Here is a 26,315-nt window from a genome sequence, read left to right on the forward strand (position 1 = left end):
CCCCTCGGAGCCGTCAAAACAATTGCCTCGAGCGGTAGCCATGATGCTTTTAAAGGGGCAGTATCAGCAAGCACAGCGGCCAGGTCGACAGACGGCAGGTGAGTCTTTGAGATGCCTCTGGGGCTGAGGGTTGAGGTCCCGCTACTTCTTATTCCCGCACTCTTGGGCAGATCAACAAACCCTCGCCGAAAGACCTCACACAACTCGTCTAAAAAACTCCGCCCCCCGCTATTCTTCCCGCCCCTCGGTGTCCAGACGGAGCAGAGCTGTCGGCCTGCCCCGCCCCCTGCTCTACCAACTGTCTCAATGACCTCGGCATTGTGGGGCCGCTGTGTCCTCACCCCGTGACGCATACTTCTGTCCTCCACCTGTACCTCCTCCCCCTCGTCTCCGCCCATCTCACTCTATCCCCAGCCAGGGCCACAGGGCAGGTCGATGGCTTGGGGCTCTGCTCAACAGCATTCCAAGGCCGGCGAGACTACCTGCCCGTGCTGCGTTTCCCTGGGACTTTGCAGACGCTCAGCAGACCTGCCGTTCTTTCCAGCATCATCAGGCATCTGGGAGGCACCCTAAGCTGATTGTCTCAGAGCCTGTTAGTAGGTGATCATAACAGAGACAAAGCCATGGAAATGACTGAGCCAGGAGTGACCAGGTCTCCCTCTTTACTCTTAGCCAGACACGCCCCTTGCCGCAGGTTCCAGATCAAGTCTCACTCCCTTCTTGGGAGAAAATAGCTCCCCAGGCTTGGGGCGAGAGGTTGGCCTGGAGAAAGAGGAAAGACACTGGGCGTCTTTGAAGACTTGCGGGCAGGGGGAGGGAGGGTGTTTATTCTGGGTGGGGCTCTGTGCCAGGTCTTCTGGGTGTCTGTGAAGTGGTGAGAGAAGGGGTGGGAATGCTGGACTTCTGGACTTTGGGCAGGGAAGCTCCTTCTGAGTCCCTGGCTGCTGAACAGTTCCTTCCGGCCTCTGGCCTGAGTGCCACAGCCAAGGGCTGTGCTCTGTAAACAGGTAAGAGGACTTCAAAGATGAGAAACAAGGCCCTTTTGAGGAAATGGGAAGACAGCCTGAGACCTCAGGGTGGGGGGCCGTGGGGGGGGATATGGGTTGAAAGCTTGTCGGGAAAGAGAGAGAGCTGATCAGATTTGGAGATAGCTGGTCTTGGCTCTGTGGGTGATGCAGCCTGAAGACCTTGATCCTTCTGGGGTCCTCTCATCTGGGTCCTGCAATGAAGGCACTTGTTTTCTTCTTTTCTCTCTTTTCCCTGATTTAACTTTGAAGTTTATTCCTTCCTTTTTTGCAAAACCTCTGCACCCAGATCCCCAGTACGCACCATTTTCTACATATCTGCTGTCTGCTTTAAACCTGTTTCCTTTGTGACTGTCACCAAACACTCTGTGTTTCTTGTAGTGCTCTTGTCTCTCATCTCCTGACTCCTTTTTTAATTTTTTTATTATTATTATTTTTAAATGTTTTATTTATTTATCTTTTTAGAGGGGAAAGGAAGGAGAGAGGAAAGAAACATCCATGTATGGTTGCTTCTTGTGCATCCCCTGCAGGGAACTGGCCCCTGCCGGAAACTGCAACCCAGGCATGTGCCCTGACTGGGAATCGAACCGCGATCGTCTGGTTCGCAGGCCCGTGCTCAACTGACTCCTTTTTTTAAAAAAAAACTTATTTCTTTATTTTTAAAAAAGATTTTATTTATTTATTTAGAGAGAGGAGAAGGGAGGGAGAAAAAGAGGGAGAGAAACATCAATGTGTGGTTGCGTCTAACATGGCCCCCCTTTTTTTCCCTTTTTTTGAGATTTTATTTATTTATTTTTAGAGAGAGGGGAAGGGAAGGAGAAAGAGACAAATAGAAACCTTGATGAGCAAGAGAAACATCCATTGGTTGCCTCTCACATGTCTCCAAATGGGGACCTGGCCTGAAACCCAGACGTGTGCCCTGACCTGGAATCAAACCAGTAACCTTTCAGTTCGCAGGGTGGTGCTCAATCCACTGAGCCACACCAGCCAGGGGTCTATTCTTTTTTTTTTCATTTAAGTAATTTTTCTCCCTCTCTCTTTCCCACAACCTTAAGCTTTGTGTTTTTAGTATTGTAGGATCCCTCCGCACTGTGGTTTAATTCTCTCTGATTAAACCACAGGTTGCCCACACTCATCCGTTAACTTGGATCCCACCACCCCCTAACTTCAGTCTCTTTTTCTTGTCTTTACCTCACCTGAGCTCTGTTTTTTCTCCCTAGCCCAGGCAAGGTCTTCCAGGCCAGGATGTCAGGCCTGGTGTTGGGGCAGCGGGATGAACCTGCAGGGCATCGGCTCAGCCAGGAGGAGATCCTGGGACGTACTCGGCTGGTGAGCCAAGGGCTGGAAGCCCTACACAGCGAACACCAGGCTGTACTACAAAGCCTGTCCCATACCATTGAGTGTCTGCAGCAGGGAGGCCATGAAGAAGGGCTGGTGCATGAGAAGGCCCGGCAGCTGCGCCATTCCATGGAAACCATTGAGCTGGGGCTGAGTGAGGCCCAGGTGAGAGGGAGGAGGTGATGCCTGATGGCCCATGGAGGAGCAGTTTTCTTATTGGAGGTTTGGGGTCCCTTGGGATCCCCTTGTCCTAGATTCTTACATTCATTCAGTAAATATGTATTAAGCCCCTACTATGTGTAAGGCACTACTCCCCTGGGCTCTGGAGACATATCACTGAGCACAACACTTGCCATCATAGAGCTTACATTCTATTTGGGGGAAGCAGATAGTACACAATAAATAAGCAAATGATTCAGTATGCCAGAGTGATAATTGCTAAGGATAAAAAGGAAAAATAAAACAGAGAAGGTGTTAGGTAATATGGAGAGAACCTATGACTTTAGATAGGGTGGTCCAAAAAGGCTTCACTGAAATGGTGACATTTGAGCAAACGTTTGAAGATCAGGGATTGAGTCATGCAGTAAATGGGGGAAGAACATCCTAAGCAGAGTGGACAGCAAGTGACAAGGCCCTGAACCAGAGTTTTCTCAATGAGTTCAATAAGGGGCCATTGTGGCTGCAATAGAGTGAATGAGGGGAAACAAAATAGAAAATGAAGTTCAAGAGGTCATGAAGTTGGGGAGCGGGGACAGATTATGTGGACAGAGGAGAGGAATGATATGTTCTCACCTAACATTTTAAAAAAGGTCATCTGGCTGCCTGGTTGAGAGTAGACTCTAAGGGAACAAGGGCAGAAACAAGCCACTGAAGACGCTGTTGTAGTAATCCAGGTAGGGCCTGATGGTGGCTTGGCTCAGGGGTGACTATGGAGGCAGTGAGAAATTGGGTTCAGGGTGTATTTTGAAGGTAGAACCATTGCTCCCCAATGCCACTTCCTGGCTCCTGCTAGTCTTGCCGCCTCCCAGTAGGCTCCCCTCCTGCCATTCCTGAACACTCCTAGCCAGAGTCTGGTGCTCACAGGATGTGCCCACCTAGGTGATGCTGGCTTTGGCCAGTCACCTGAGCACAGTGGAGTCAGAGAAACAGAAGCTGCGGGCTCAGGTACGGCGGCTGTGCCAGGAGAACCAGTGGCTCCGCGATGAGCTGGCGGGTACCCAGCAGCGGCTCCAGCGCAGCGAGCAGGCCGTGGCCCAGCTGGAGGAGGAAAAGAAGCACCTGGAGTTCCTGGGGCAGCTACGGCAGTATGACGAGGATGGGCACACCACGGTAGGTGTTACAGGAGAGGCTGGGTGGGGGACGGGTAGTTGGGACTCATCACAGACATGGGGCAACCGCTCCATCATCTGCAGGGGACAGCAGCACTGCCCAGCCTGCTCCACGTAGCAGAATTCAGGTCCTGACCCCAACTCCAGATGACAGCAATCGGGAAAGAATATTCACTCATTCAATCACCATTTGACTAAAAGACTATTACGTATGCCAGGCACTGTGCACTCCACCTGGGATGCAACAGTGAACAAGGCAGACAGAATTCCTGCCCTGTCGATTACAGCTTTGTGTGGGGGAGACAGATAAGCACCTGGACAATTCCAACCCAGATTCCTAAGTGTGAGAATTAGGGAAAGCATAATGCAGGTGAGCAAGACCCTCCTAAAATCTGCTCTTAAAATCTGTTAAATTAACCCTCACTGAACAGGCATTTGTGTATCTTTATGCCTTAAGCAGTTTAAAAAGGTGTGTATAGGGGACATATAAAACTGTAAAAGAGCCCTGGCTGGTTTAGTGCAGTGGATTCAGTATGGGCCTGTGAAGCAAAGGGTTGCCGGTTTGATTCCCAGTCAGGGCACATGCCTGGGTTGCAGGCCAGGTCCACAGTGGGGGACACATTAGAGGCAACCACATATTGATGTTTCTCTCCCACTCTTTCTCCGTCCCTTTCCCTCTGTCTAAAAATAAATAAATAAAATATTTTTAAAAAATTAAATGTTTAGCCCTGGCTGGTGTAGCTCAGTAGATTGAGCGCGGGCCTGCGAACCAGACGATTGTGATTCGATTCCCAGTCAGGGCACATGCCTGGGTTCCAGGCCAGTTCCCAGCAGGGGACTCACGAGAGGCAACCATACATTGATATTTCTCTCCCTGTCTCCTTCCCTTCCCCTCTAAAGATAAATGAATAAAAATTTTAAAAAATTAAATGTTTAGGAATTGGCATGGAGTTTGATGGATGATGAGGGAGAGGGAGGGGCTTTCGGTACTGGGGGAAGGGGATGGCACTGATGGGGCTTCAGGGCTGGAAAGCTGGTCTGTTCTAGGGAAAGTGGGATGAACTGCATGGGATACATTGGCAGAGCTGGGGAGGAGGGCTGGAGGTGTTTGTGCAGGGCTTCGATGCTTGGTGGACACAGCAAATTTGCCCAGTGTGGAAGCAGGCTAGACAGGCGAGCTGGGCACTAACCCTGTGTGAGCTATGGCAGATGACAGGCACAAGGCTGAGGTAGACGCTTGGAGTACGTGTCAGTAAGATCAGACACACCTCCTGCCCTCGGTAGAGACAAGATGGACATATAATCAATGTAAACACAGAGGGTTGTAATTGTGAGTGGACGGGGTGAGAGGTGGAGGCTGGAGAATGAGGGTGCTTAGGAAGGAAACTGAAGTGAAGGAAGGGAAATTTACGAGATTTGCACAGGAGAGGCCTGAGGTTGGCAAGGCAAATGCTGGCCTTCCCCGGGGCAGAGACATGAACAAGGTCCTTCTCTTGGGTCCCTCCTGTCAAGGATTGCATGGTTCGCAGGGGCTCTGAGAGGTCACCGGGGATGTGCTGGCTCATATGTGCTGCTGCTTTTTTTCTAGGAGGAGAAGGAGGGTGATGCCGCCAAGGATTCCCTGGATGACCTCTTCCCCAATGAGGAGGAAGAAGACCAAAGCAATGGCCGTGAGTCTGTCTCTGGAGTGGGAGGGCGGAGAGGGGCAGCAGGAGCCTGGTCCAGTTGTTCCCTAGTTCCTCGCTGAGTATATAGGGTGCTCACCATCCAGAAGTAAGTTCTCTACTTTCTGTGGAGATGGGCAGAGACAGAGCCAGTACTTTGATTTTCTCAGCCTTCCCATTACTTCTTATTCATCAACATTTACTACACACTTAATATGTGGCAGGTACTGTGCTGGGCACTAGGGATACCGAAATGAGGACAGGGGTCTTCCAGTAAGGAGTCCACAGTTGAGTGGGAGAGTAGAAGAACATGAGCTCCTCAAGGGCAGGCACCGGGTTTTCCTTGTCTTTGTATCTCTGGCACAGCCCCTGGCTCATGCTTATTTGGTAAATGTTTGTAGAGCAAATGACTAACCAGGGGAACAAATGGGACTGTGATGAGCACAGGTTCAAGAGAGATCAGTTGAGACAGGTGTCCAGAGAGAGAGCCTGGTGAGGGCAGGTGGAGGCACGGAATAAGACATGGGGCGTGGGTGGGGAGGGCAGGCAGTGAAGGAGAAAGGAGGAGTCCCTTCACGAGGTCTCCTGTTTCTTTTCTGGGATGGTTTAGTGTCCCGTGGCCAGAGCGCCCAGCATAGCGGATACGAGATTCCAGCGAGATTACGGACTCTGCACAACTTGGTGATCCAGTATGCCGCCCAGGGGCGCTATGAGGTGGCTGTGCCACTGTGTAAGCAGGCACTTGAGGACCTGGAGCGCACATCTGGCCGTGGCCACCCAGATGTTGCGACCATGCTCAACATCCTTGCTTTGGTGTATCGGTGAGTACTGCCTTCCTTCTGGCCACAAATCTGCCTCCAGATTCTTACCTTGATCCACCTTTGCCTCTCATTTCTTTTCTCCACTGGGTACCTCTTCTCCCTGCTGTGTCTCCCTGGTAGTGCCACTTGGGGGCTTTCTCCTGTACTGGAACTCTTGTTCTGTTCATACCTGAGCCCTTAACCTCAGAGAATACTCATCTCTTAAGCTCTTTGCTTTTCCGGTCTTTCTTCTTAGGAGGGTCTTTTTCTCTGTCTCTTGTGTCCAATAACTTTTGGCCTCCTCTTGACATGGCACAGTTCTGTGTCTGGTATGAGCAGGTTGGTGAACCTTCTCACTGCTCACACACACCAGGCTTCGTGTCCCCTCATGGTGGGCCCAACCCCTAACCGTGTTTCAGTCATCACAAAGGAAAGGAGAGAGGGGGGTGGCTTGGGGGCAGAATTCAGGGTAACAGCTTGACACTTTTGTCCTTGTCCAGGGACCAGAATAAATACAAGGAAGCTGCCCACCTACTGAACGACGCCCTCAGCATCCGGGAGAGCACCCTGGGCCCGGACCACCCTGCTGTCAGTACCCTTGCCCTCCTTGCCCCACGCTTGTGTGACCTCTCCCAGCTCACCCATCCGCTGCCCTCAGCCCAGTCCCTGGGGTTGCTCAGGAAGGAGGTGCAAGGATTCCTTCCTTCTGGACCCCTCTGCTGATTCCATTGGTTCTCAACCCTGGGAACCAAATGGCTCCTTCTTACAATGAGTATTTTCCTGAGACTTAATTCATAGATAATGTAATCTACCTACATATATAATTTCTAAAATGTCAAATGATACCGTATTAATGTAGAAGGGTTACAAGGAATGTAATTTATAACAAAGTAATATAAACATTACACTACAGTGAAGTAAAAATACAATGTAACAGTTGTGGTAGTGAATACAACTATGCTAGAAGACATAATATAGTAGTCTGATATATAATGAATAACTTTAGACTTAGAAGGAGTAAGACCAGGAAACCATTCTTTTTTTTAAAGATTTTATTTATTTATTTTTAGAGAGAGAAAGGGGAGGAGAAAGGGGGAGAGAAACATCAATGTGTGGTTGCCTTTTGTGAGTACCCTACTGGGGAACTAGCCAACAACCCAGGCATGTGCCCTGACTGGGAATCAAACCAGTGACCCTTTGGTTTTCAGGCCCATGCTCAATCCACTGAGCTATGCCAGCCAGGGCAGGAAACTATTCTTTTAATTTTTTTAATTTACTTTAGAGAGGAAGGAAGGGAGAAAGAGAGGGAGAGAAACACCTATGTGCAAGAGATACATAGATCAGTTGCCTCTCACACACTGCAACCTGGGGACCTGGCTCACAACCCAGGCATGTGCCCTGACCAGGAATTGAACAAGTGACCTGTCGGTTCACAGGCTGGCACTCAAACCACTGAGTCAGGGCAAGGAAACCATTCTATATAAGAAGGACTAAAAAATGACAGCAGAAGGATTGGTGGATGTAAGTTTAAAATCCAGTGTCAGAATAAGTAACAACAGACCAGATTTATTTGTGTATGCTAGAGAAATAAGTAGGAATAGCATGCTAAGGTAAACAATAGGTTGTCAAAGTGGAGAAAATGAGAAATAAGATATTTCTGAAAATGAGCTAACTGTGAAAATAATTCCCTATGTTATGACATGTGATAGGCAGGGGTGATGTATCTCATCTTACCCCACCAAGTGTCAAAGCTTACATTCAGTGTTTAATGACTTCCCAACACTGAAAAGTTGGCACAGCTGTCCCACATATGCAGAACATCTGTAGTTTCCTTGCCTCCCCAGAGGTGGTAGTGCCCCCAATTTTCATGGCAACCAAACCAAACCAAACCAAAACACACCTTTAGAAATGTCTAAAACTGCCCCTAGAGGGCGATACCACCCCCATGGAGAACCTCAGAGCCATCCAGTTCAGCAATTTCCCCTCCCCTGACTCTGGCGAGAGTCTGTTTCTCTTGGGGTTGTACATTGTGGGGGAGAACCTCTAATTCTCAAGGTCCTTGACAGTACCAGCATCTGAGGGGACAGACCTGTCTTCCTAGGTGGCTGCCACGCTCAATAATCTGGCTGTGCTCTATGGCAAAAGGGGCAAATACAAGGAGGCGGAGCCGCTGTGCCAGCGGGCACTGGAGATCCGAGAAAAGGTGCCCACACCCTCTCCCCATGCTTCCCTGCTGCTGTGATCCCCCTCCCATTGTCTTTCTTCTGGTCTACCCTCTTGCCTCACTGTGTTTCTCACCTCCCTCTCTCCGGCCTTGTTTTCTCCTCTGCCATTTCCTTTCCCCTATTTCCTGCAGGTGCACACATGCGCACCTGTGCCTAGGTGGACACACACACACACACACACACACACACAGCCACCTATCGTTGCTTTGCTTCCCTTCAGGTCCTGGGCACTGACCACCCAGATGTGGCAAAGCAGCTGAACAACCTGGCCCTGTTGTGCCAAAACCAGGGCAAGTATGAGGCTGTGGAATGCTATTACCGGAGGGCACTGGCCATCTATGAGGGGCAGCTGGGGCCGGACAACCCCAACGTAGCCCGGACCAAGAACAACTTGGTAAGGGAGGAGGGAGCAAAGTAGATGGAAGGGGGGGAAGGGACAGCATTCTAGTCTGGTGCACTGATCCCATCACCTTTGTGCCCATCCCTGGGGCTGTGGAATCTGCTTCATTCCAGTAGGAACGCAGAATTTCTCTAACCTCTTGGGAGTAGAGTGAGAGCACCCTTGACCCTGCAGCTAGAAAAGGAGGTGTGAGGAGGATCTCTGGGGAAAGTCATAAAGAGGTCAAGAAGTGGAACTCTCTGAGCCTGGCTGAGATCTTGTCTCCATCCCTTCCTCTTGCATTTTTGCCTTCCTGTCCCCAGGCTTCCTGTTACCTGAAACAGGGCAAATATGCTGAGGCTGAGATGCTCTACAAGGAGATCCTGACCCGCGCCCATGTGCAGGAGTTTGGGTCTGTGGATGGTGAGTGGTGAGGGCTTGGGAAGGGATCTGTAGGGAGGAAAAGAAATGCAGACCAAAAGTTGGGGGGTGGTGGGGTTAGGCCAAAGTGGCTGGGGGGTGGCGAGCCACGCTCCTTTAGTCCGGCCCCGTGGGCCTCTGGATCCTGGCTTCCCCCATACTGTCGGCTCAGTTCTCTAACCTTGCCACCCCATCCCATGATTCACCCCCAGATGACCACAAGCCCATCTGGATGCACGCAGAGGAGCGGGAGGAAATGAGCAAAGTGAGTGGGGGAGCCCAGCCCGGGGAGCCCGAGGCTCCCAGGGCTCCCATCTTACTCCTTACACTAGCCCAGTTCTTCACTTCCCAACTCAGCCCCAGCCCCAGATGCACTGTGCTTTCCCCATCCCAGCCCGCACCCTAGCCCAGCTTGTACTCCGGTGTCTCTGTACTCAAACCTCTGCTTCCCCCAACTTCTGTTCTCCTGCAGACGAGGCACCGTGATGGTGGTGCACCCTACGCTGAGTATGGAGGCTGGTACAAGGCCTGCAAAGTGAGCAGGTAAGCTTCAGTGAGGTAGCTTGGCCTCCGATGCCCTCCATTCGAGCCCTGATCCTGGCCTCCTGGACCTTTCCCCTTCGTCCCTTTGCCTTTTCCTTGGCCTTAGCTTTGCTCCCTTCCTCTTGCTTCTTTTTTGAACCCATCCTGACTTCCTTCCCTGTACTCACCACCCCCACAGCCCCACAGTGAACACCACTCTGAGAAACCTAGGAGCTCTGTACAGGCGCCAGGGAAAGTTGGAGGCGGCTGAGACCCTGGAGGAGTGTGCCCTGCGCTCCCGGAAACAGGTTGGAGATCTGGAGGGGAAGGGTGTCAGGAAGGTAGGGCCCACTGAGGCCTCCTCTGAGTCTCTGAAGACTAAGAGGAAGAACTGAAGAAGGAGACTCGGGGAGGCAGATGAGACATTCTTGTGGTTGTTTTTTTTTTAAAAAAATTGATTTATTTATCGTTAGAGGGGAAGGAGAGGGAAAGAAACATCAATGTATGGTTGCCTTTCATGCGGCCCCTGCCGGGAGTTGGCCTGCAGGGAACCGGCCTGCAACCCAGGCATGTGTCCTGACTGGGAATCGAACCGCGATCCTCTAGTTCGCAGGCCTGCGCTCAATCCACTGAGCTACACCAGCCTGGGCTGTGGTTGTTTTTTAAGTGTGTTCTTAACCCCCACCTGCCCTCTGTGGTGAGGACTCCGAGTTCAAGGTTCACTTCACTTGAATGGGCTTATTAAAAGGGAGACCCTGCTCTTTCAACATGTGAAAAATCTATCGACAAGGGGCAAGGGTGGTGTGGCTGAGGGGGTGATAGTTGAAGGGAACCCAATGTCAGAATTTCTCAAATTGCAGGTGTTAGCTCAGTAGTGGGTCATGAAATCACAATTCAGTGTGGGCCCTGGCTGAAAATACCTATGCATCTGTGTGTAGGAATACACTGCAAATAGCAAAGGTGGGTCTAGTTCCAGTATGTGTGTCCTGGGACATCACAGGGAAAAATGTCTGCTTGCCTATGGCTGGTGGTGATAAAGGTTTGGAAGCCCCATCCTGAGGAGTTAAGGAGTGGGAAGTCCCAGGTTCTTCCGTTTCCTTTCAGGGCACTGACCCTATCAGCCAGACCAAGGTGGCCGAGCTGCTTGGGGAGAGCGACAGTGGAAGGACCTCCCAGGAGGGTCCTGGGAGCAGCGTGAAATTTGAGGGAGGTGAAGATGCTTCTGTGTTTGTGGAGTGGCCAGGGGTAAGTCTGATTGTTGCCCCTTGACCTCTCCTGCCCACTCCTGCTGGTAGCAGTGAGAGGCTCTGATCCTGTCCATGAGGGGTTTGAGAACATTTCCCAGCTCCAGTTCAGTTAGCTCCTCCCCCTCAGGCATCTCTGATAGGACTCTGGCCTTCAGTCAGTGGGCTTTTGGAAGAGAGATGTGTAAGAATAAATGGCAGTAGATTCAAAAGCCAGCCTGCATGGGATCCCCTTAGCTTCTGGTTCCCATCTCTCCCCACCAGGACGGCAGTGGGACCCTGCAGAGGAGTGGCTCTCTGGGCAAGATCCGGGATGTGCTTCGTAGAAGCAGTGAGCTCCTGGTGAGGAAGCTCCAGGGAGCTGAACCTCGGTCCTCCAGGTACACTGTGAGACAGATACGGCAAAGCAGACAAGGAAGCCCTGTCTCCAAGTCCTCTTGGCCCCTCACCTCTAGAGGAGGGGTGTCTGGGAGAGAATCTTGGAGGAGGTCAATTGGATGGCTGTGGAGAGAGTTCAGGAAAAACAGGTGCCCCGATGTGGGGTAAAGACACCTGAGGAGATGACGATAGGAGTATGTGTGTGTATGGGGGAGGGGGTGGTGGGGAGGCAGTGACTTGATGTCATGTGGCGGGCCCACAGCTTTAGAGAGAAAGAGAAAGAGGGGAAGCCTCAATTCTTTCTTTTCCATTGTAGCAGCAACATGAAGCGGGCAGCCTCCTTAAACTATCTGAACCAGCCCAGTGCAGCACCTCTTCAGGTGAGAGTGGTGCCGCTGAGTGTTTGGGTGGGTGAGGAAGAGCGGACAGCTGCAGGCAAGCCCGGCAGAGTCAGGGGAGAGGGGAGCGTGATCTTGCAGATGGGAGTTGGGGGACTGGGGTTGTCTGAGGGAATCATTGGTGGTGGTGGTGGTGGTGGTGACTAGGAAGGGGCAGTTTTAGGCCGGAGGCAGTAGCAAATGAATGAATAAGGAGGACAACAGGAACTGATGTTCTCTAAACTGGAACTTGGGAATTAGGAATAATTCAAGAAAGACTTGGGGATTGTTATTGCTCTTCCTCATGTAGCTGCTATACACCTTGCCTTGGGGACTCAGTAGTCAGTAGTCAAGAAGAGAAAAAGGGCCCTGGCTGGTGTAGCTCAGTGGATTGAGCTCGGGCCTGCGAACCACACGATCGCAGTTTGATTCCCAGTCAGGGCACATGCCTGGGTTGTGGGCCAGTTCCCGGCAGGGGACACACTAGAGGCATTGATATTTCTTTCTCTCTCCCTCTCCTTCCTTTCCCCTCTAAAGATAAATGAATAAAATCTAGGAAAAAAATTAAAAAGAGAAAAAGGAAAGTAATCATCTCCACTTGAAAAAACGGTAATGACACTTTTATGGGATATGATCACTTGTACCAACACATTCAAACTATACGCTGATATTCATGTGGCTCCTCTGGGTATTTTCTCCACCAGCCTGTGGGTTTCTGGAAAATCTTAAGAAAGCCTCAGAGGTGAGGTTGAGGTTACAGGTTCCATCCCAGATCCACAGATAAGACTGCAGCCATGAGATGGACAGACTCTAGGGGACAGTCTTCAGGAGGCTGAGGTCCCTGGGCTGATGGCATATGTTGTCTGTTTCAGGTCTCCCGAGGCCTCAGCGCCAGCACTGTGGACCTCTCTTCAAGCAGCTGACATTCATCCCACCCTCCAGGTCTGCTGGGTTCCTCCACAGCCCTCACAGCATTCCCTATTGCTCCTGGCTCTTCCAACCCTACGGTGGGACAGTGGAGGGGAGCAGTTAACAAGAAGATTGCTGCTGCCCTTAGGGTCTCAGCTTCCTCCTCAGGAATCCCCCTCAAGAAGAACCCTCAGGACATCCTCTCCCCACCCTGACGCCCTCTGAGGGTCCCAGGGTGGGTAAGGAGCAGGCATGCACACCAGAGATGCAGCCTGCTGCTGGCTCTTCTGTCAGATGGTTTGGGGCTGGCCAAGCAAGATGCCTTGCCCTGGCCTCTCGTTCCCTCTACTGCCTCACTTCAGGTCCATGTATTTCACTTTTCTTAAATAAAAGAATCAGGTAACCATTCTCCCACCTGAGTCCTGCTTGAAGAGGGTAGGAAGCAAGGGCTTTATGGGGGCCCTTCACAGAAGGGTGAGGGGCAGTGATGGATGCGGCAACAGAAGGCGTGCTGATTCTTGGATCTCCCTTTTCCTTCCCCTGTTTGTATCCTCTCCAGCAGGGCTTGTAGGAGGGCATCTGGGGGATGGGGGAGGAGGCCCACAACTCAAGAAGGTGCTGTGGACTGGGTTGTCAGGGACATGTGGTGGCCATGTGGCAGGACCCTGGAGTCCTGGCGCCACTGCTCGCGGGGCTGAGGCCCTCTGTGGCTGCCCCTCCTCCTCCCAGCTGCTTGCGGGAAGGGAGGTCTAAGCAGGATCCATCCCCTCTCAGCATATCCTGGAGGCCTGAGCAGCAGCTGGGGCCCATCTTCTAAAGCTTGACTCCTCCTGACCCGCCTCCTACACCCCTTGCTGCTTTCACAACAAAGAAAGAATGTGGGGGTGGTGGCGCTGGGGGTGGGGGGTGCCTGGAGCAAGGGCTGTGCTGGGCCTCCCCACAGCTGGAGACTTGGCCATGCCCTGACACAGCCCAGACTGCTTGGAGATGGACTTGGGATGAATTTGTCATTTTAACAGCCTTCAGCCTGGTGTTCCCCGCCCAGTCCTTTTGTACGTTTGGGTTCAGATTGGTCTAGACCCAAACCAGACCTCAGCCATGCACTGGTCCCTCACTTCTCCGGGCCACATCTCTCCTAGGGCTACACAGTATCTCCAGGTTACCTTGCTTGGGGGCACCGAGGACAGCCTTCTGTTCTAGTCTCCCTCAGGATTTCAGGTGGCAAAGTCCCCTCCCACCCCAGAGACCTTGGGGCAATTGTTGGTCAGAGTCCTCAGGAAGGCCCATAACTGACCATCTTCTCCAGGGTCCACGGAATCACAAGTCATTTTTGTTCCCCTGAGTTCCTGAAGATTGGGCAGTAGGCACAGCTTACCTCCCTCTATCTCGCTCAGGTCACTCGAACTCCCCGGGGCCTCCCTTAGTACCAGAGCCATCTGAAGACCCCTCCCCCAACTTCTAGCTCCTCCCCACCCCAGCGGGGAGGGGGCGTCGAAGGGGCGGGGCGCCGCGCTGGCCGGCGGGGAGGGGGCGTCGTGGGGCGGGGCTTGGCGGCGGCGGCGCGCGAGTACTCAGAGGTACGGAACGCGCGCGCGGCTCCGGCTAGGGACGCCTCAGGCTCCGGCTGCGGCAGGAGCACTCGCGCTCCGGTGCGCCCGGCCTCCTGGGCCAGCCGCGGAGCTCAGTCTAAGCATCCACCGTGCGCCCTCCCGCCGCCTTCCGCGAGCCCGCAGTGATGAGACCTGCGCGGGGAGCCTGGAGCAGCCCCCACTGGCTGCCCCTGCTCAGCGTCCTGCTGTTGCCGCTGCTAGGTGGTGAGTCCCGGCAAGCTGGGGGAGCGAAGCTCGGGGAGCGCGGGAGCCCCGCTGGCACAAGGGGTCACCCGGGAAGTGGGTTTGGGAAGCAGGAGCAGAGAAGATACACCGGAGTGGTCGAGAGGCTGGCGGAGGGTGCAAGGTTCCGGCGACTGGGAGGTGGCCAAGTCCTCAGCGGATTCGGTCTGTCGGTCGGGGACTCTACCACCCACGCTCGCGATCACAGTCGCTTTTCCAGCCTCCACAGAGTTTCCCTGGCCTGAGTGAGAGTTTTGTTCGGGAGTTGCCGGCGCACGAGCCCTGGTGGGGAGTTTTTTTCCCGGGAGGAAAACGACTACCCCTCACTTGGGGGGCGGTGTAGTGAAGTGGCTGTCTGTGGGGGAGATGGAGTCCTCGGGAGGCCTCAGTCCAGGTGTGGGAGGCTGGCCTGGGGCCGGATGCTGGACCGACCTGCGGCACGCTCTAGCTTTGTTACCTACGCCGGCCCGACGCTCCGTGCTTCCCTCCTCCAAGTTCCGGGGCCAAGCTGGGACCCCTGATGGCCCTGCTGGCGAGGGCGGAAGAAGGGAAGAATTAGGAGCCGCCTCATCTACTCTAGTCCCTGGGCCCGATCCCACTCCTAACCAGGCTTGAATCTGGGGAGCGGAGTCCCAGGCTGTCGCGGTGACTAATGTGTGAAGGCCGCTGCCAAAATCGGGCATGGCCGGCTTGCAAAGGTGCGGACGGGGTTTGTTCTGCTTTTTCCCGGCTTTCCGTCCTGTGTCTCCTCACCGGGAAAAGCAAATCTCACTTCCTATGGGCCAGTAAGGCAAAAAGAATTCATTCTGCCTTTTCTTTAAGGGCCTCAGCATTTTGATGAGGGTGTGGCGCATATCTTTAGGAGGGACTGGACCCCGACGTCCCCCCCCTCCTTCCCACCTTTATTTCCTGTCTTCCTCACACCTGAGAGTCATCACTAAGGTGTTGAAGTGCTTTACAGGAGAGCACCAAGCTACCTGCAACAACCTGGAATGGAAATATCGCCCCTATCTTTGTCCCTCCAAAAAAAAACCCCACCGAAATCTTCGGTGATGATTATGGCAGCAGCCCTCTTTGGGGAACTCTGCTCTGGGGACGGAGTACTAGCTTATCGCTTTCCTCTTTCGAAGAGTGGCCATGGGGAGGGTGGGGGTAGAGAATTGCCTTTCCTGACATCTTCCTGGCCTGCCAGCTGTTGAGGGGTTTTGGTGCGGATGGAATCAACAAGCCTCTAGTTGTAAGAGGAGATATAATTATAACCGAGGACCCAGAGGTAAGAACAGGCTCCAGGGATTTGTAGGAGGTGTTTCTGGAGCTGCCCCATGTTCCTTGTGATGTGTAGGGTGGTTATTGCTCCTGGCAGAACCCACATCTGCTCCCAGAGGAAGTATGGAAGTTTTTTTTTTGTGTGCAGCCAGGATCAGGGGCCCAGCCATATGGGCCAGCAGCCTGTGTTCGCAGGCTTCCTAGGTCGGCCAGCTGTTTGGGTTTTGGTGTGCGAGTTGCCAGATATGGCTGCCTTCACTGCTGATGTTTGAAGTTCTGGAGTCAAGGGGAGACAGGGCTCTTGTTTAATAAATGCTAAATTCTTCCTTGAGAAGAGGACTCTAATGTTCATCTTTGTTAATCAGGTGATTGGTGTTTAGCAGAGGGGTCTTCTGTTGGGGGGGGAGGGAATTTAGAGCAGTCAGAGGGTTTGGGACTGGAGGTCTGGAATCCCCTCTGGGGGGTGGGGAGATGTCTTGTGCTCAACAAAGGCACATTTTAACGAGACCCTTAAATCAGTTCCACCAAATGTGCCTTGGTGTGGGACCTGTCCATGTGCTGTAAACAATTTCAGTCAAGGCTGAGGCGCCTGCTGTCTTCTAGTGAAATCTGGGGACTCAATCCACCCAGGCTGCATGACTTCAGGGGGCAATGATTCTTAAATAGATTACAGTAGATTTTTCCATCTCATTTGCATAGTTAACTGGAGTTGCAGTGTGACCCTACTGTTAATAAGGTTGGAGTAAGGGACCAAGGGACCTAGGGTGGCTAGGTTAGAGCATTTTGAAGTTTGGGTAATGATACTGTTAATGGCTGAGTAACTTTCCAAACTTTGAGATTCCCCCCTGCCAGTATGTGGCAGGGGAGGATGCGAGGCTTGGTGTTTGAACCTGGGATTCTGAGTTCCAGACGCACTGTTGGTCAGCTGTGGTCATTCCCCATCCCCCACCTCCCCACCTTTCCTCCAGGCTCTTTGTTTCTTTGGGGAAATAAAGTTGTCATGTTCTGAGTGAGGCTGCTCTGTAGACTCCTTGAGGCTCTGCAGCCTGTAATTCAGGTTTAGGAATTGCTTTTATCAGTGATGGGCTTTCCTGGAGGTTGGGAACTACAGTGGGAGGGCACAGGTAATCTCTGCGCATGGCTGAGTGGGGGAGACAGCTCGGCTGTGGAGATGAGAGTTGGCAGGACAGCACCTCCAGCTCTGACAGGCCCTGTGGCCAATTTCTTGACCTCACAGTTGGTCTCCTCTGTATAGGGACTTACTTCCTGGAGTTAGGCTGAGGATTAAACATAATGAAATAAATACAGGGCTCCTTTTTTGTTCTTCCTCTCCTGTGGTGTGCTTCCAACATACCTTTCCATCTTTATAGTCACCCCCAACAATAAACATTTCACCTACTGGAACCCTCCATTCCAGCCCAACTAGTCTCAGTCCCATTGCCTGAAACCCACGTGGTTTCCATTTTTCCCTCTCTGGCCGCCCCGGTCATAGATGGCCTCCCCATCTCTCTTTTGGCCAGTTTCACCTCCACGTCCTCCCCCAACTGTCCTCTCTCTCCTGAGAGAAAGCAGGTGCCTGAGAACTTTTGGGCTCTTAGAACGTCTTCCATACTTTTGCCCCAGTTGGATTTTAATTTACTGAAGGGCTCCTCTTTTAGAATTCAGTACAGTATCTTATTTTAAAAACTTTTAAATTTATTGGTTTTAGAGAGAGAGAAACATCGATTTGTTGTTCCACTTATTTATGCATTCTTTGGTTGATTCTTGTATGTGCCCTGACCGGGGACTGAACCTGCAACCTTGGCGTATCAGGATGATACTCTAACCAACTGAACTATTTGGTCAGGCCCAGTATCTTATTTGCAATTGGTCTTTATCTAGCTAGCTTTCTTAAAAAGGTCAGTGAACCTTTTGAGTAGAGGGCAGAGTAATCAAGGGCAAAGGTACACAGCCCCTTTGCCTTGTAGGCACTGGAGGGTGGTCTTCTGTGCCCTTTCCAGCCTCTCTGGGTTGGGGTGGCCTGTTTCTCTTTGTGCCTGCTCTGCCATGACCCAACCAAGGGACACGTTCTTCCTTCCCTGTTTCTGGGCTGTCTGTTCTTTGTGGTGCTTTCTGAGTTTTGATGTGGCTTCTGGCATTTCCTGAGCATTCCTGGGCACGGGCAACCACCTCTACACATGAAGCTGACCTGCCGGGAAAGGCCACAGCTTAACAGCCATGAACTGGGCCTTGATTATCTATAACTTTGCCCCTCAAAATCAGGTCCAAAGACAAGTGGCATCAGCATTCCCTGGGAGCGTGAATCAGAATGCAAACTGCATTTTCATAAGCTCCCCAGCTGACTGCACCCCAGAGTTCCAGGAGTCCTGCTCTAGGCATCTCTCCTTATATAGAAACTCCTGTTGCCACAGGACAAATTAGGGGCCCTAGATTTTGCACAGTATTTGGAGACTTACCTCAAATAACTTTCTTTTTTAAAAAAGATTTTATTTATTTTTAGAGAGAGGGGAAGGGAGGGAAAAAGAGAGGGAGAGAAACAATGATGTGTTAGAGATACATCAGTTGGTTGCCTCTCACATGCTCCCCAACTGAGGACCCGGCTGCAACCCAGACATGTGCCTGACTGGGAATCCAACCAGAGACCTTTCGGTTTGCAGGCCCATGCTCAATCCACTGAGCCATACCAGCCAGGGCTCACGTGACTTTTATTTCATGTGCATACTCTTCACTGTGATGTTTGTATTTTAAAAAAAACCTCTCGCTTTGGCCCTGGCTGGTGTGGCTCAGTGGATTGAGTGCCAGCCGGTAATCCAAAGGGTCTTGGGTCTGATTCCCAGTCAGGGCACACACCTGGGTTGTGGGCCAGGTCCTCAGTGGGGGGTGTGAAAGAGGCAACCTATTGATGTATCTTTCACACATCGAAGTTTCTTTCCTTCTCTTTCCCCCTCCTTTTTCCTCTCTCTAAAACTAACTAAATAAAAATCTTTTAAAAAACCCATTTCACTTTGGCTTGAATTCGAATTAGATTCTGTCAGGAATTTGCCCATTAAATGTATGACTCTAGAAGGTTTGCATCATAAATGTGATGTTCTGTTCCTCTTGGAGTCCCAGCTTTTCTCACAGGAGTGTGTGTCTCATTTTATAGTGGAGAAACTGGATCTGTTAGGCAGAAATTTGGTCAGCGGATGACTTTTCAGGAATACATTTGGTTCCTAAAGGGAGGTGACGTCTTTGCTGGGCTTTGATAGTTGTGTTGTTTAGTCTTCAGAGTATTTCATATTTTGGAGGGAAGGGGATTGTGCAAGTTTGTGTTTAAGCCAGTTATAGCTTCTGTGAGATTCATCTGGGATGGAGATTGGCCGTTTCAGGCTCTAATTTTTGAGCCAACAGCAGTTTGGGGCCAGGGACTCAGCCTCCCGTGTTTTCCAAATGGAAGAAAGGGTCATTAAACAGGGTTGGGTATCCTTGGCCTGCGTCCCTTGGCCCCCCTCTGCTCTCCTAGCCTCAGTAGCATGCCCCTCTGCTCCTGTGCCCCTGGCACTACCCCTAGCAGAGCCACATGGCGGGGTTACGGGCTCGGGGCCATGGCTGCTGGCACAGGCTCCAGCCTTGTCCTCCAGCTGCCAGCGTGCCTCTTTCCTCACTCCCTGCTCCAGCCCCCCACTGCCTGGTCCTTTTCTTTGAGGTGGTGGAAGTTCTGCCATGGTGTCTTGGGGTTCTCTGAGTTCACTGCTGGGTGCGCACTTGGCCCCCTGGCGCTTTGGTGGAGCTGGCGCGGGAGCTGCTGCAGCTAATCAGCGGTGAGGAGGCGCTCTGTAGTATGTCACTTTTTCCATCCCCTTTCTTCTCTGCGTGTGGACCATTTCCCTCCCAGCAGCAGTGGGGCAGGGAGGAAGCCTTGCTGGAAGGGCAGGCATATGCAGGGCCTTTCCCCTCTTACTGCTTGCTTTGGGTTCTCCTGGCTCTTGTGTCCTGGGCGCATTAACACTAAATGAGTGCACAGTGAGTGGAGTGGAGCCTACCTGGGGTTCTGAAGATCCAGGTTCCTGCCAGAAGCCTGGATCCCGCACGATGAGCAGGATGCACACTCGCTGTTTTAGGTGTGTGTGTGCAAGTTCTGAAAACTGGGTCCTGAGTTGTGGGACGGGGGTGATGAGTCTCATGTTAAGGTGTAGATTTCTCAAAAATGTGGTCCAGACCATCCAGGAATATAGTGGTGGGCAGCTAACCATAGGTGCTGTTTAAAATTTGGGTTGCCCGGGCCTAACTGCAGACCTGCCCAGAAGAACCATAGGGGGAGAAACTAAAATGTATTTTAGTTTCTTATTTGTTAGAGTATATTATATTTTTTGAATAGTCAGTCCAGTTACATAGATAGTTTAATTCTCAAAAGAAATAGTATTTAAAGAGCTTCCTGGGAGATTCTTACCTTCACTCAAGTTTGAGAAGCATGGGGTGGCCCTAAGGAGAGTTTGTCAGTCCGAAGTGGTGAGAAGGAGGTCGGTGTTAATATGAAGGGGCTTAGGAGCCAGTCAGTTGAAAGTGTTGGCGGTTCTCTGGGTGAAGATGTCTCAGGTTGGGCGGGAGGCAGGACGGAGACAAGATGGAGAGATGTGAGTCAGATGATACAATGAAAGACACGATTTGGAGAAGTGCTGAATAAGATAGAAGAACAGTCCAGAATGTAAGACAGTAAATCCATGCCACAGGAGCGTATGGGGAGGGCTTCGGCAAGGAGAGAGATTGGCTGCAGGCCGTGCACAGGCATCGGACCAGGAGTCTGCCAGCCTGGGTGGTTCTTTTCTGTTATCACAACTGTCCCTGCATGATAGAGGAGAGGTGACATCTGTAACTGTGTGACGGCTACTCTCCTGTGCTCTGGTCCTGGCTCAGTTGCTGCCAGCCACACCATCCCCAGTTGCTGCCTGCCTCATTAAACTTTCCCAACCTCAGTTTCCTCACCGGCAAAATGCAAATGATGCCGCCCCCTGCCTCGCCCCCTGGTGCTCTGGGTTGTGGAGATGGTCGCTAACACAGGAAGCAGTCTCTCTGGCCAGCCCTGACGTCTTTCCCAGAGATTGCCCTGACCCCTCATATCCCTTTTCTTCCCAGTCTTCAAGTCTCTAGAATGGTTTGCAGGGGCTCAATGGGTCGCTCTTGACTGGCAACTTTAGAAATGGTTTCCTCATTCTAAAGCACAGATGTTTTAAATGGGTCTCAGTATATTCTAACAGCAGCGCAGAAACATGGGCACAGCCGCTGTGCAATTCCTGGTGGGAATTCTTCCTCCCTCCCCTCTATCCCAACAGCAGCGTTTCCCCAGGGTGGTCGGTGCTGGTGCAGGGCCACCATCTCCCTGGCATGCTGACCTTCTTTCAGGGAGTGGGTCACAAACCGTGCTTCTTGCAGCCGAGGCAGACTTTTACATTACCTGAGGGAGGGGCTCCTGTCATCCCGGGATGGCTGTGGGGGCTTCCCCAGTCATTCACTCTTTGTAACTTGTGGGGGCTCTGTGAACGCCATGGGAGGTTCCTGAGGTGCTGTGTGGTCTCCCTATGGGTGGTTAAGGTGGTCAGCGTGGGCAGTAGCATATACTGGCTCTCCTTTGTCCGCTTCTTGGGGTGGTAGGGCAATAAGGAGAACGCTTGTCTTCTTTGGGGACTGCGGAGGTGTCCCAGCAGCTAGCTCATACAGTGCCTTTGTGCAAAGCAGTAATAGGCACCCTTGCTCCAAGTGAATGCAGCCCGCACCAGGGCATGGGACTTTGGCTGGTGGAACACGTGCAGACAGTATTTGGACTGGCTGGGCGTCCTGAGCAGTGCACAGCGTGGATGTGCGTGGCCGTCCAGTTGGAATGAGGGCCTTGTAGTCCATGGCTCTTTGCTTCCCAGTTGATGGGCCAAAATGATTTTGGTGATTTCTGATAATATATTTCAGGTGAACCCTTTTCACTTCTGTTCTGCCTCCTATGGTGGGGAGGGGTGGGCGGGCAGGCGGGGCAGGCACTCTTGCTCAGACAGTACAAAGAAGCCTGGGTGGCTGGGGCCCGGGCTGCACCTGCTCCACGGTACGTGTCTGTGGCTGCTAAGGTCTTGGCCTGACTCTGGGCTTCTCTCCCCACCAGAGGGTTTTGCTGCCTTGCAGATGCAGGCTTTTAGCCTCTGTGATAATTGATAGAGATGGCTGGCTGAGTCTTCAGGGAAGAGGGGCCAGGCTGCCCAGCATTGACTTCACACTTAACAAGGAGCTTCAGTCTTGTCTGTCCGCCAGGGGACCTTCTGTGGTCCCACATAAAGTGGGTGGGCATTCCTGGTTTACAGGAGGAAGCTCCGTAGGAGAAGTTGCATCACTTGAGTCACAAAGATGGGGCCTTGGTCCTGATGGGCTCTTGTTCCGGGTACCCTGGAGGTGTACTTCCCTCTTAGCCTGAGGAGGCCCTGAAGGCACACCACCAGCAGTCAGGAGACGTGGACCCTCCCTGCTTCCCACATTGGCCTCAGTCTGCTTGCTGGGCAAGTCCTACCTGCCACTTGGGCTTCAACTTGAGGGCAGAAGACCGTGGAGGACCCTTTACTGTGGTGACCTCGTAGACCGACCAGACCAAGTAATTCCATATCCACCCTCTAGCTGTGTTTCTGCCACACTTACAGGCTCTCCTCCTTGTCCTTGGTTTTGGGGAGAGCATTTTATTCTGGAATCTCTAGTGCGTGGGCACAGATGTGTTGAGACTCGATCAACTGGTGCTGTGGGTGTAATTCCCTGGGTGCAAAGGGGAACGGAAAGGTTTGAGTGAATTTGGGGGAGGTTTGAGAGGGAGGTCTTAAGAGAGAGAGAGAGAGAAAAGAGTTTTTATCTGAGTAAGAGAAGACTTAGAAATACTTACCTGGTTAGTCCTCAGGTATTTGGGGGCTCGGGCCCGGATGAAGAACTTGTTTTTTTTCTTTTGCACAGAAGGGAGAACAACTGAAGGGAGGCTTCAGGTTGGGAAGGAGGGAGTGGTGTGCTCAGGGCGAGCCTCCGGTAGTAACCGACTGCTCTGCCCAGCTGTGCAGTGTTCAGAATGCTTTCACTCACACTGACAGTTGATATTATCAACAAGGGTCCAAGGGTGGCAGGATGAGGGTGCTGGGTTTGTTTTTTTTTGGGGGGGGGCATGGTAATAGGCATGTGTCAGGTAAAGAAGCTGAGGCACAGGATATGCCCCGTTCAGGACTGCCCAGCCGACCATAGAGCTGACTCCCGTTCCCACGTGTCCCTGTGTGCTTGTCCTCACCAGAAGCTGTGAGATGTCTTGTGCACATGTCTTGGAACTGGGAGATCTTTGGGGAGTGAGCTTTGCAGATGAGATAACTCTCTAGGTGGGTTTAAGAACAGTCCTGCTAGAGTCAGAGGGTGGAGTGACCTTCGTTTGTCCTGTATGAGGAGTGTATCAGTAACATTTGTCTTCAGGGCCACAGCCAATTTTTCTCCCTGTTTTAGTTAAAAAACAGTCAGGTTAAGGTTTCCAGTGGCCCATCCTGGGGTTTGTATACCTCTTAACGTTTTTAGAATTACAACCAGATTGTATGTATGTATGTATGTAATCTGGAAGTCCAGAACACTGTGCCTGAATCCCTGAGATTTGCGTGGGCATGAACCCATGGGTTCTTGGAGTCTTCTGCCTGGTGCTTCTAGAAGGTCACAGGCAGTTACAGGCCCCGGCTTGCAGGTGTGCTGCCACATTCCAGACCAGTGTGCCTGCTGGGAGCTGTACACTGGGTGACGCTGTGCTGGAGACCACATGGGTGGTGGGTGTAGAGTCATCCCGGCTGTGGTTAGTAGCTTGCCTAGTTTGCCGTCTCTCACTGCTTTTGTATGGATAGAGGTGCTCGTGTTTGCTGGTAGGAACCCTGGCACGCAGTAAGGGTACGATGGATTTAGGTTTCCCCTTCGATTCTGACCTGAGGAAAAGGCTTTGACTTCTCAGAGGTTTCAGAAGAGGTTGGACAATGACCTCTGACATTCTGGGGGATGTAAACTTTTTTGTGCCTTATCTTTCTCTCTTTAGTGGCGCTGTTGACTGCTTTTGGCCATCCTGCCACGTTCGTCCTTCTGCCCCTGAAGTTCTCAGATTCCAGCATGGAGGGGTGCAAGGTGACACCGTGGTGTTCTGATTCTGTTTAGCTCATCTATGGGAAACCACAAAGCTGAGCTGTTTCCTGGCTGGGAGAAGAGAGAGAGGGACCCCTTCAGGCCAGCAGATGATGTGCTAGGATGGCGTTTGAGATCCCAAGTTCATTTCCAGCCACCTGAAGGAGAAGACAAATCACAAAGAAAACAGCTGTCTTGCAGCCTTAGGAAAAAAAGGAGGGTGGGAGGGAGGGAGGGGATGCTGTTGGTCTTGTAGCTCCAGCTACAAGAGCAGATCATTCTTTCTGGTTGGTTACTCGGCAGGTTAAACTAATTGTTAACCGGACTGATTTAAGATATGCCCAACCTGCCAGCAGTTTAGCCACCTGTGATCTGGTCTCCTCCACCCCAGGGGTCCTGGCCTTTTGCGGAGAAGCTTCTAAGAGAGGGGGGATCTCTGTCCACGCCACCCTTTCTGAAAACTCCTTAACAGTCTTTTGTTTAGTAAACGTGTGCCCACTGCCTTGCTAAAATATCCTGAGTTTCTTGTGCAGTGTGTGTGGTGGGTAGATGTTTGTCCCTTTATCTCTGTGCAAGAGGTTAGGCTACCGACTCTACCTTTACTTGAAGGGCTTTCTGAAGGTGGCCTGAGAGGTCCTATGGAGCCGCCTGCTGCCTCTGGTGGCACTCTTAGGTGAGTCTCTACTTTAGCTTCCCCATGAGACTCACTCCCCCTGAAGCTGCTGTGGGAGACCCACAAAGGGGGCAGACGAACCTGGCCCAGCCTGCCCTGGGCTTGGGTGGCACCTCTCTCCGTCCCCTTCCCACCGGCTGCATCAAAGGAGCCTCCTCAAGAAGCAGGGAAATACCTCTCCCAATAGCCCCGCCTGTGAGTAAACAGCCAGGGCCTCTTGCAGCTTTTGAAGCGTGGGGCTTCAGGCCTCGAGGAATGCAGAACATTTCATTTTAGGAGTGGACTTAGGTTTCCACCGCTTTCGGTATTTGCAAATTTGAAACAAATGCCCTCATTTAGCAGCAGGCAGGCTGGGCAGTAAACGGGGGCTGTTGAAGGGCATTTATGGCAGTCACAGGTATTTGTGGGAAGAGGGACCCCAGCAGGTTCTAGAAAGGACAGAGGGTTTATGGTTAGGTGGGTTGTACAAAGACCCCAGCCAGGTCTCTGGCGGAGGGTTGTTGTTAGGTGGGCTTTGTCATAAAAAGCATTGCTGCCTTCTGACCCCCAGGAAGTGTTTCCTCCTGTCAGACAAAGGGGTTTGTTGGGACGGTGTTTATCCCCCAGGGCCCATGCAAAGGGCCTTGTCCCTCTAGCTTGGCTGCCAAAGTATCAGATTTCCAATGAACCCTTCCTTCTCCCACTCCCGGGGCTTGAAAGGCTCGTTAAATGTGCTTTATATGTAACAAGTTGGCTGCAAGGTTCCCGCCTCACTTCAGCCTGGCTTGTGAGGAAGGAGCTCGAGAAACCTGTTTTCCTTTTGTTGTTTTTTCTGGAAGTAGGATCTGTGAAGGCGCAATTGCAAAAGACTCGGATTTTAGGACTCAGCCGAGCACATGTTGGGAGCCTTTGATAGGGCAGCTTAACCAAGGAGGGTCTGTCTGAAGCCTCATCACCCCCTCCCTTTACCCGAGGGAGTTCAGAGATATGTTTAGGAACGGAGTTCTGGCCTCACAGCTGGCTTGCTCCCTGAGAGACCTCAGTTGACTCCACCTCTCTGAGCCTCATTTTCCTCTTTTGTAAGACTGGGATGACGACACCAACCCTGTTAGAGAGTGTGCGAGAGTTCAGTGAGCTAGTGCTATAGTTCATTCACTCTGTAACAGTGACTTTCAACCAGTGTGCCACAGAACTTTTAAAACCTGCAGTACCTGACTGACTAGTCAAGGGCATTGACCTCTTTTCCCTTAGACTGTCAAATAAAAAAATGGTAACAGCCAACACAACAATAGCCATATGGTGTGAATGAATCAAAATAATACCTTTTTTAAACCAGGTCAACAAAAAATAGAATTTTTTTTTTTGGTGTGCTGCAGTTTAGTGATTGGTGTGCCTTGAGATGAAAACGCTTGAAAATCATTTCTCTATGAGATGCCCTTTTTTTCCCTCTCACAGGTTCTTTGAAATCAGGTTGCGATGTCAGTTGTACAGTATCGTTGTTAGTGTAACTGGTGCCAGTCTTTTTAGTGGAACATAAATAATAGCACATCTTAAAATCAGCGACATCTTTGAAATTCAGTGTATGCGGAGAACTCAGTCTGTCATTATAGTGAATGCTCAGTAAAAGACAGTTAACAGTGTGCTGCGGGTGATTTATTTACAGGCCTGTTTTTGTTTTCCATCCACCAATACCTTTCAATAGAAACTGTGTTCCTTTTACTATGGCACATAAATAATAAATGATGCTTGAGGCATAAGGCATTGTGTGTGTGTGTGCATCTGTCTGTCTGTCTGTCTGTCTGTCTTGGGCAGGATTGTGGCTGGGG

At 51.6% G+C, this 26,315-nt stretch overlaps 2 protein-coding genes across 7 annotated transcripts in view; both read left to right on the forward strand.

Moving 5' to 3' along the window:
* Window positions 1–13: 13 nt before the first annotated feature.
* Window positions 14–13,018, forward strand: KLC4 (kinesin light chain 4). 5 transcript variants are annotated; one of them, XM_037053215.1, is made up of 16 exons: window positions 14–98; window positions 2,246–2,528; window positions 3,462–3,692; window positions 5,280–5,361; window positions 5,966–6,176; window positions 6,656–6,743; window positions 8,257–8,358; window positions 8,601–8,774; window positions 9,083–9,182; window positions 9,392–9,444; window positions 9,652–9,722; window positions 9,901–10,009; window positions 10,806–10,946; window positions 11,210–11,325; window positions 11,640–11,703; window positions 12,573–13,018. In XM_037053215.1, exons 2-16 carry the CDS (start codon window positions 2,271–2,273, stop codon window positions 12,621–12,623), a joined length of 1,851 nt encoding a protein of 616 aa, XP_036909110.1. In that variant the 5' UTR covers window positions 14–98; window positions 2,246–2,270; the 3' UTR covers window positions 12,624–13,018. The 5 variants fall into 5 exon arrangements, with proteins under 5 accessions (XP_036909110.1, XP_036909144.1, XP_036909119.1 ...); XM_037053249.1 differs by lacking the exon at window positions 14–98 and adding an exon at window positions 360–600; XM_037053224.1 differs by lacking the exon at window positions 14–98 and adding an exon at window positions 508–596.
* A 1,177-nt stretch (window positions 13,019–14,195) lies between these two features.
* The window catches only part of PTK7 (protein tyrosine kinase 7 (inactive)), a 64,729-nt gene continuing 52,609 nt past the window's right edge, over window positions 14,196–26,315 (forward strand). For both annotated transcript variants that reach the window (XM_037053282.1, XM_037053290.1), the window contains exon 1: window positions 14,196–14,423. In XM_037053282.1, coding sequence (XP_036909177.1) covers window positions 14,345–14,423 — 79 coding nt within the window. In that variant the 5' untranslated portion in view covers window positions 14,196–14,344. The remainder of the gene's footprint in view (window positions 14,424–26,315) is intronic.

Source organism: Sturnira hondurensis, unplaced genomic scaffold, assembly GCF_014824575.4.
Source record: "Sturnira hondurensis isolate 20B ecotype Veracruz unplaced genomic scaffold, ASM1482457v3 Scaffold0000880, whole genome shotgun sequence".
NCBI lineage: Eukaryota > Metazoa > Chordata > Mammalia > Chiroptera > Phyllostomidae > Sturnira > Sturnira hondurensis.

Coding starts and splice junctions, on each gene's coding strand:
- KLC4 (XM_037053215.1), top strand. CDS start 2,271: ATGTCAGGCCTGGTGTTGGGGCAGCGGGATGAACCTGCAGGGCATCGG. Junction 6,744..8,256: donor TGGGCCCGGACCACCCTGCT/GTCAGTACCCTT, acceptor CTGTCTTCCTAG/GTGGCTGCCACGCTCAATAA. Junction 9,723..9,900: donor AAGGCCTGCAAAGTGAGCAG/GTAAGCTTCAGT, acceptor CCACCCCCACAG/CCCCACAGTGAACACCACTC.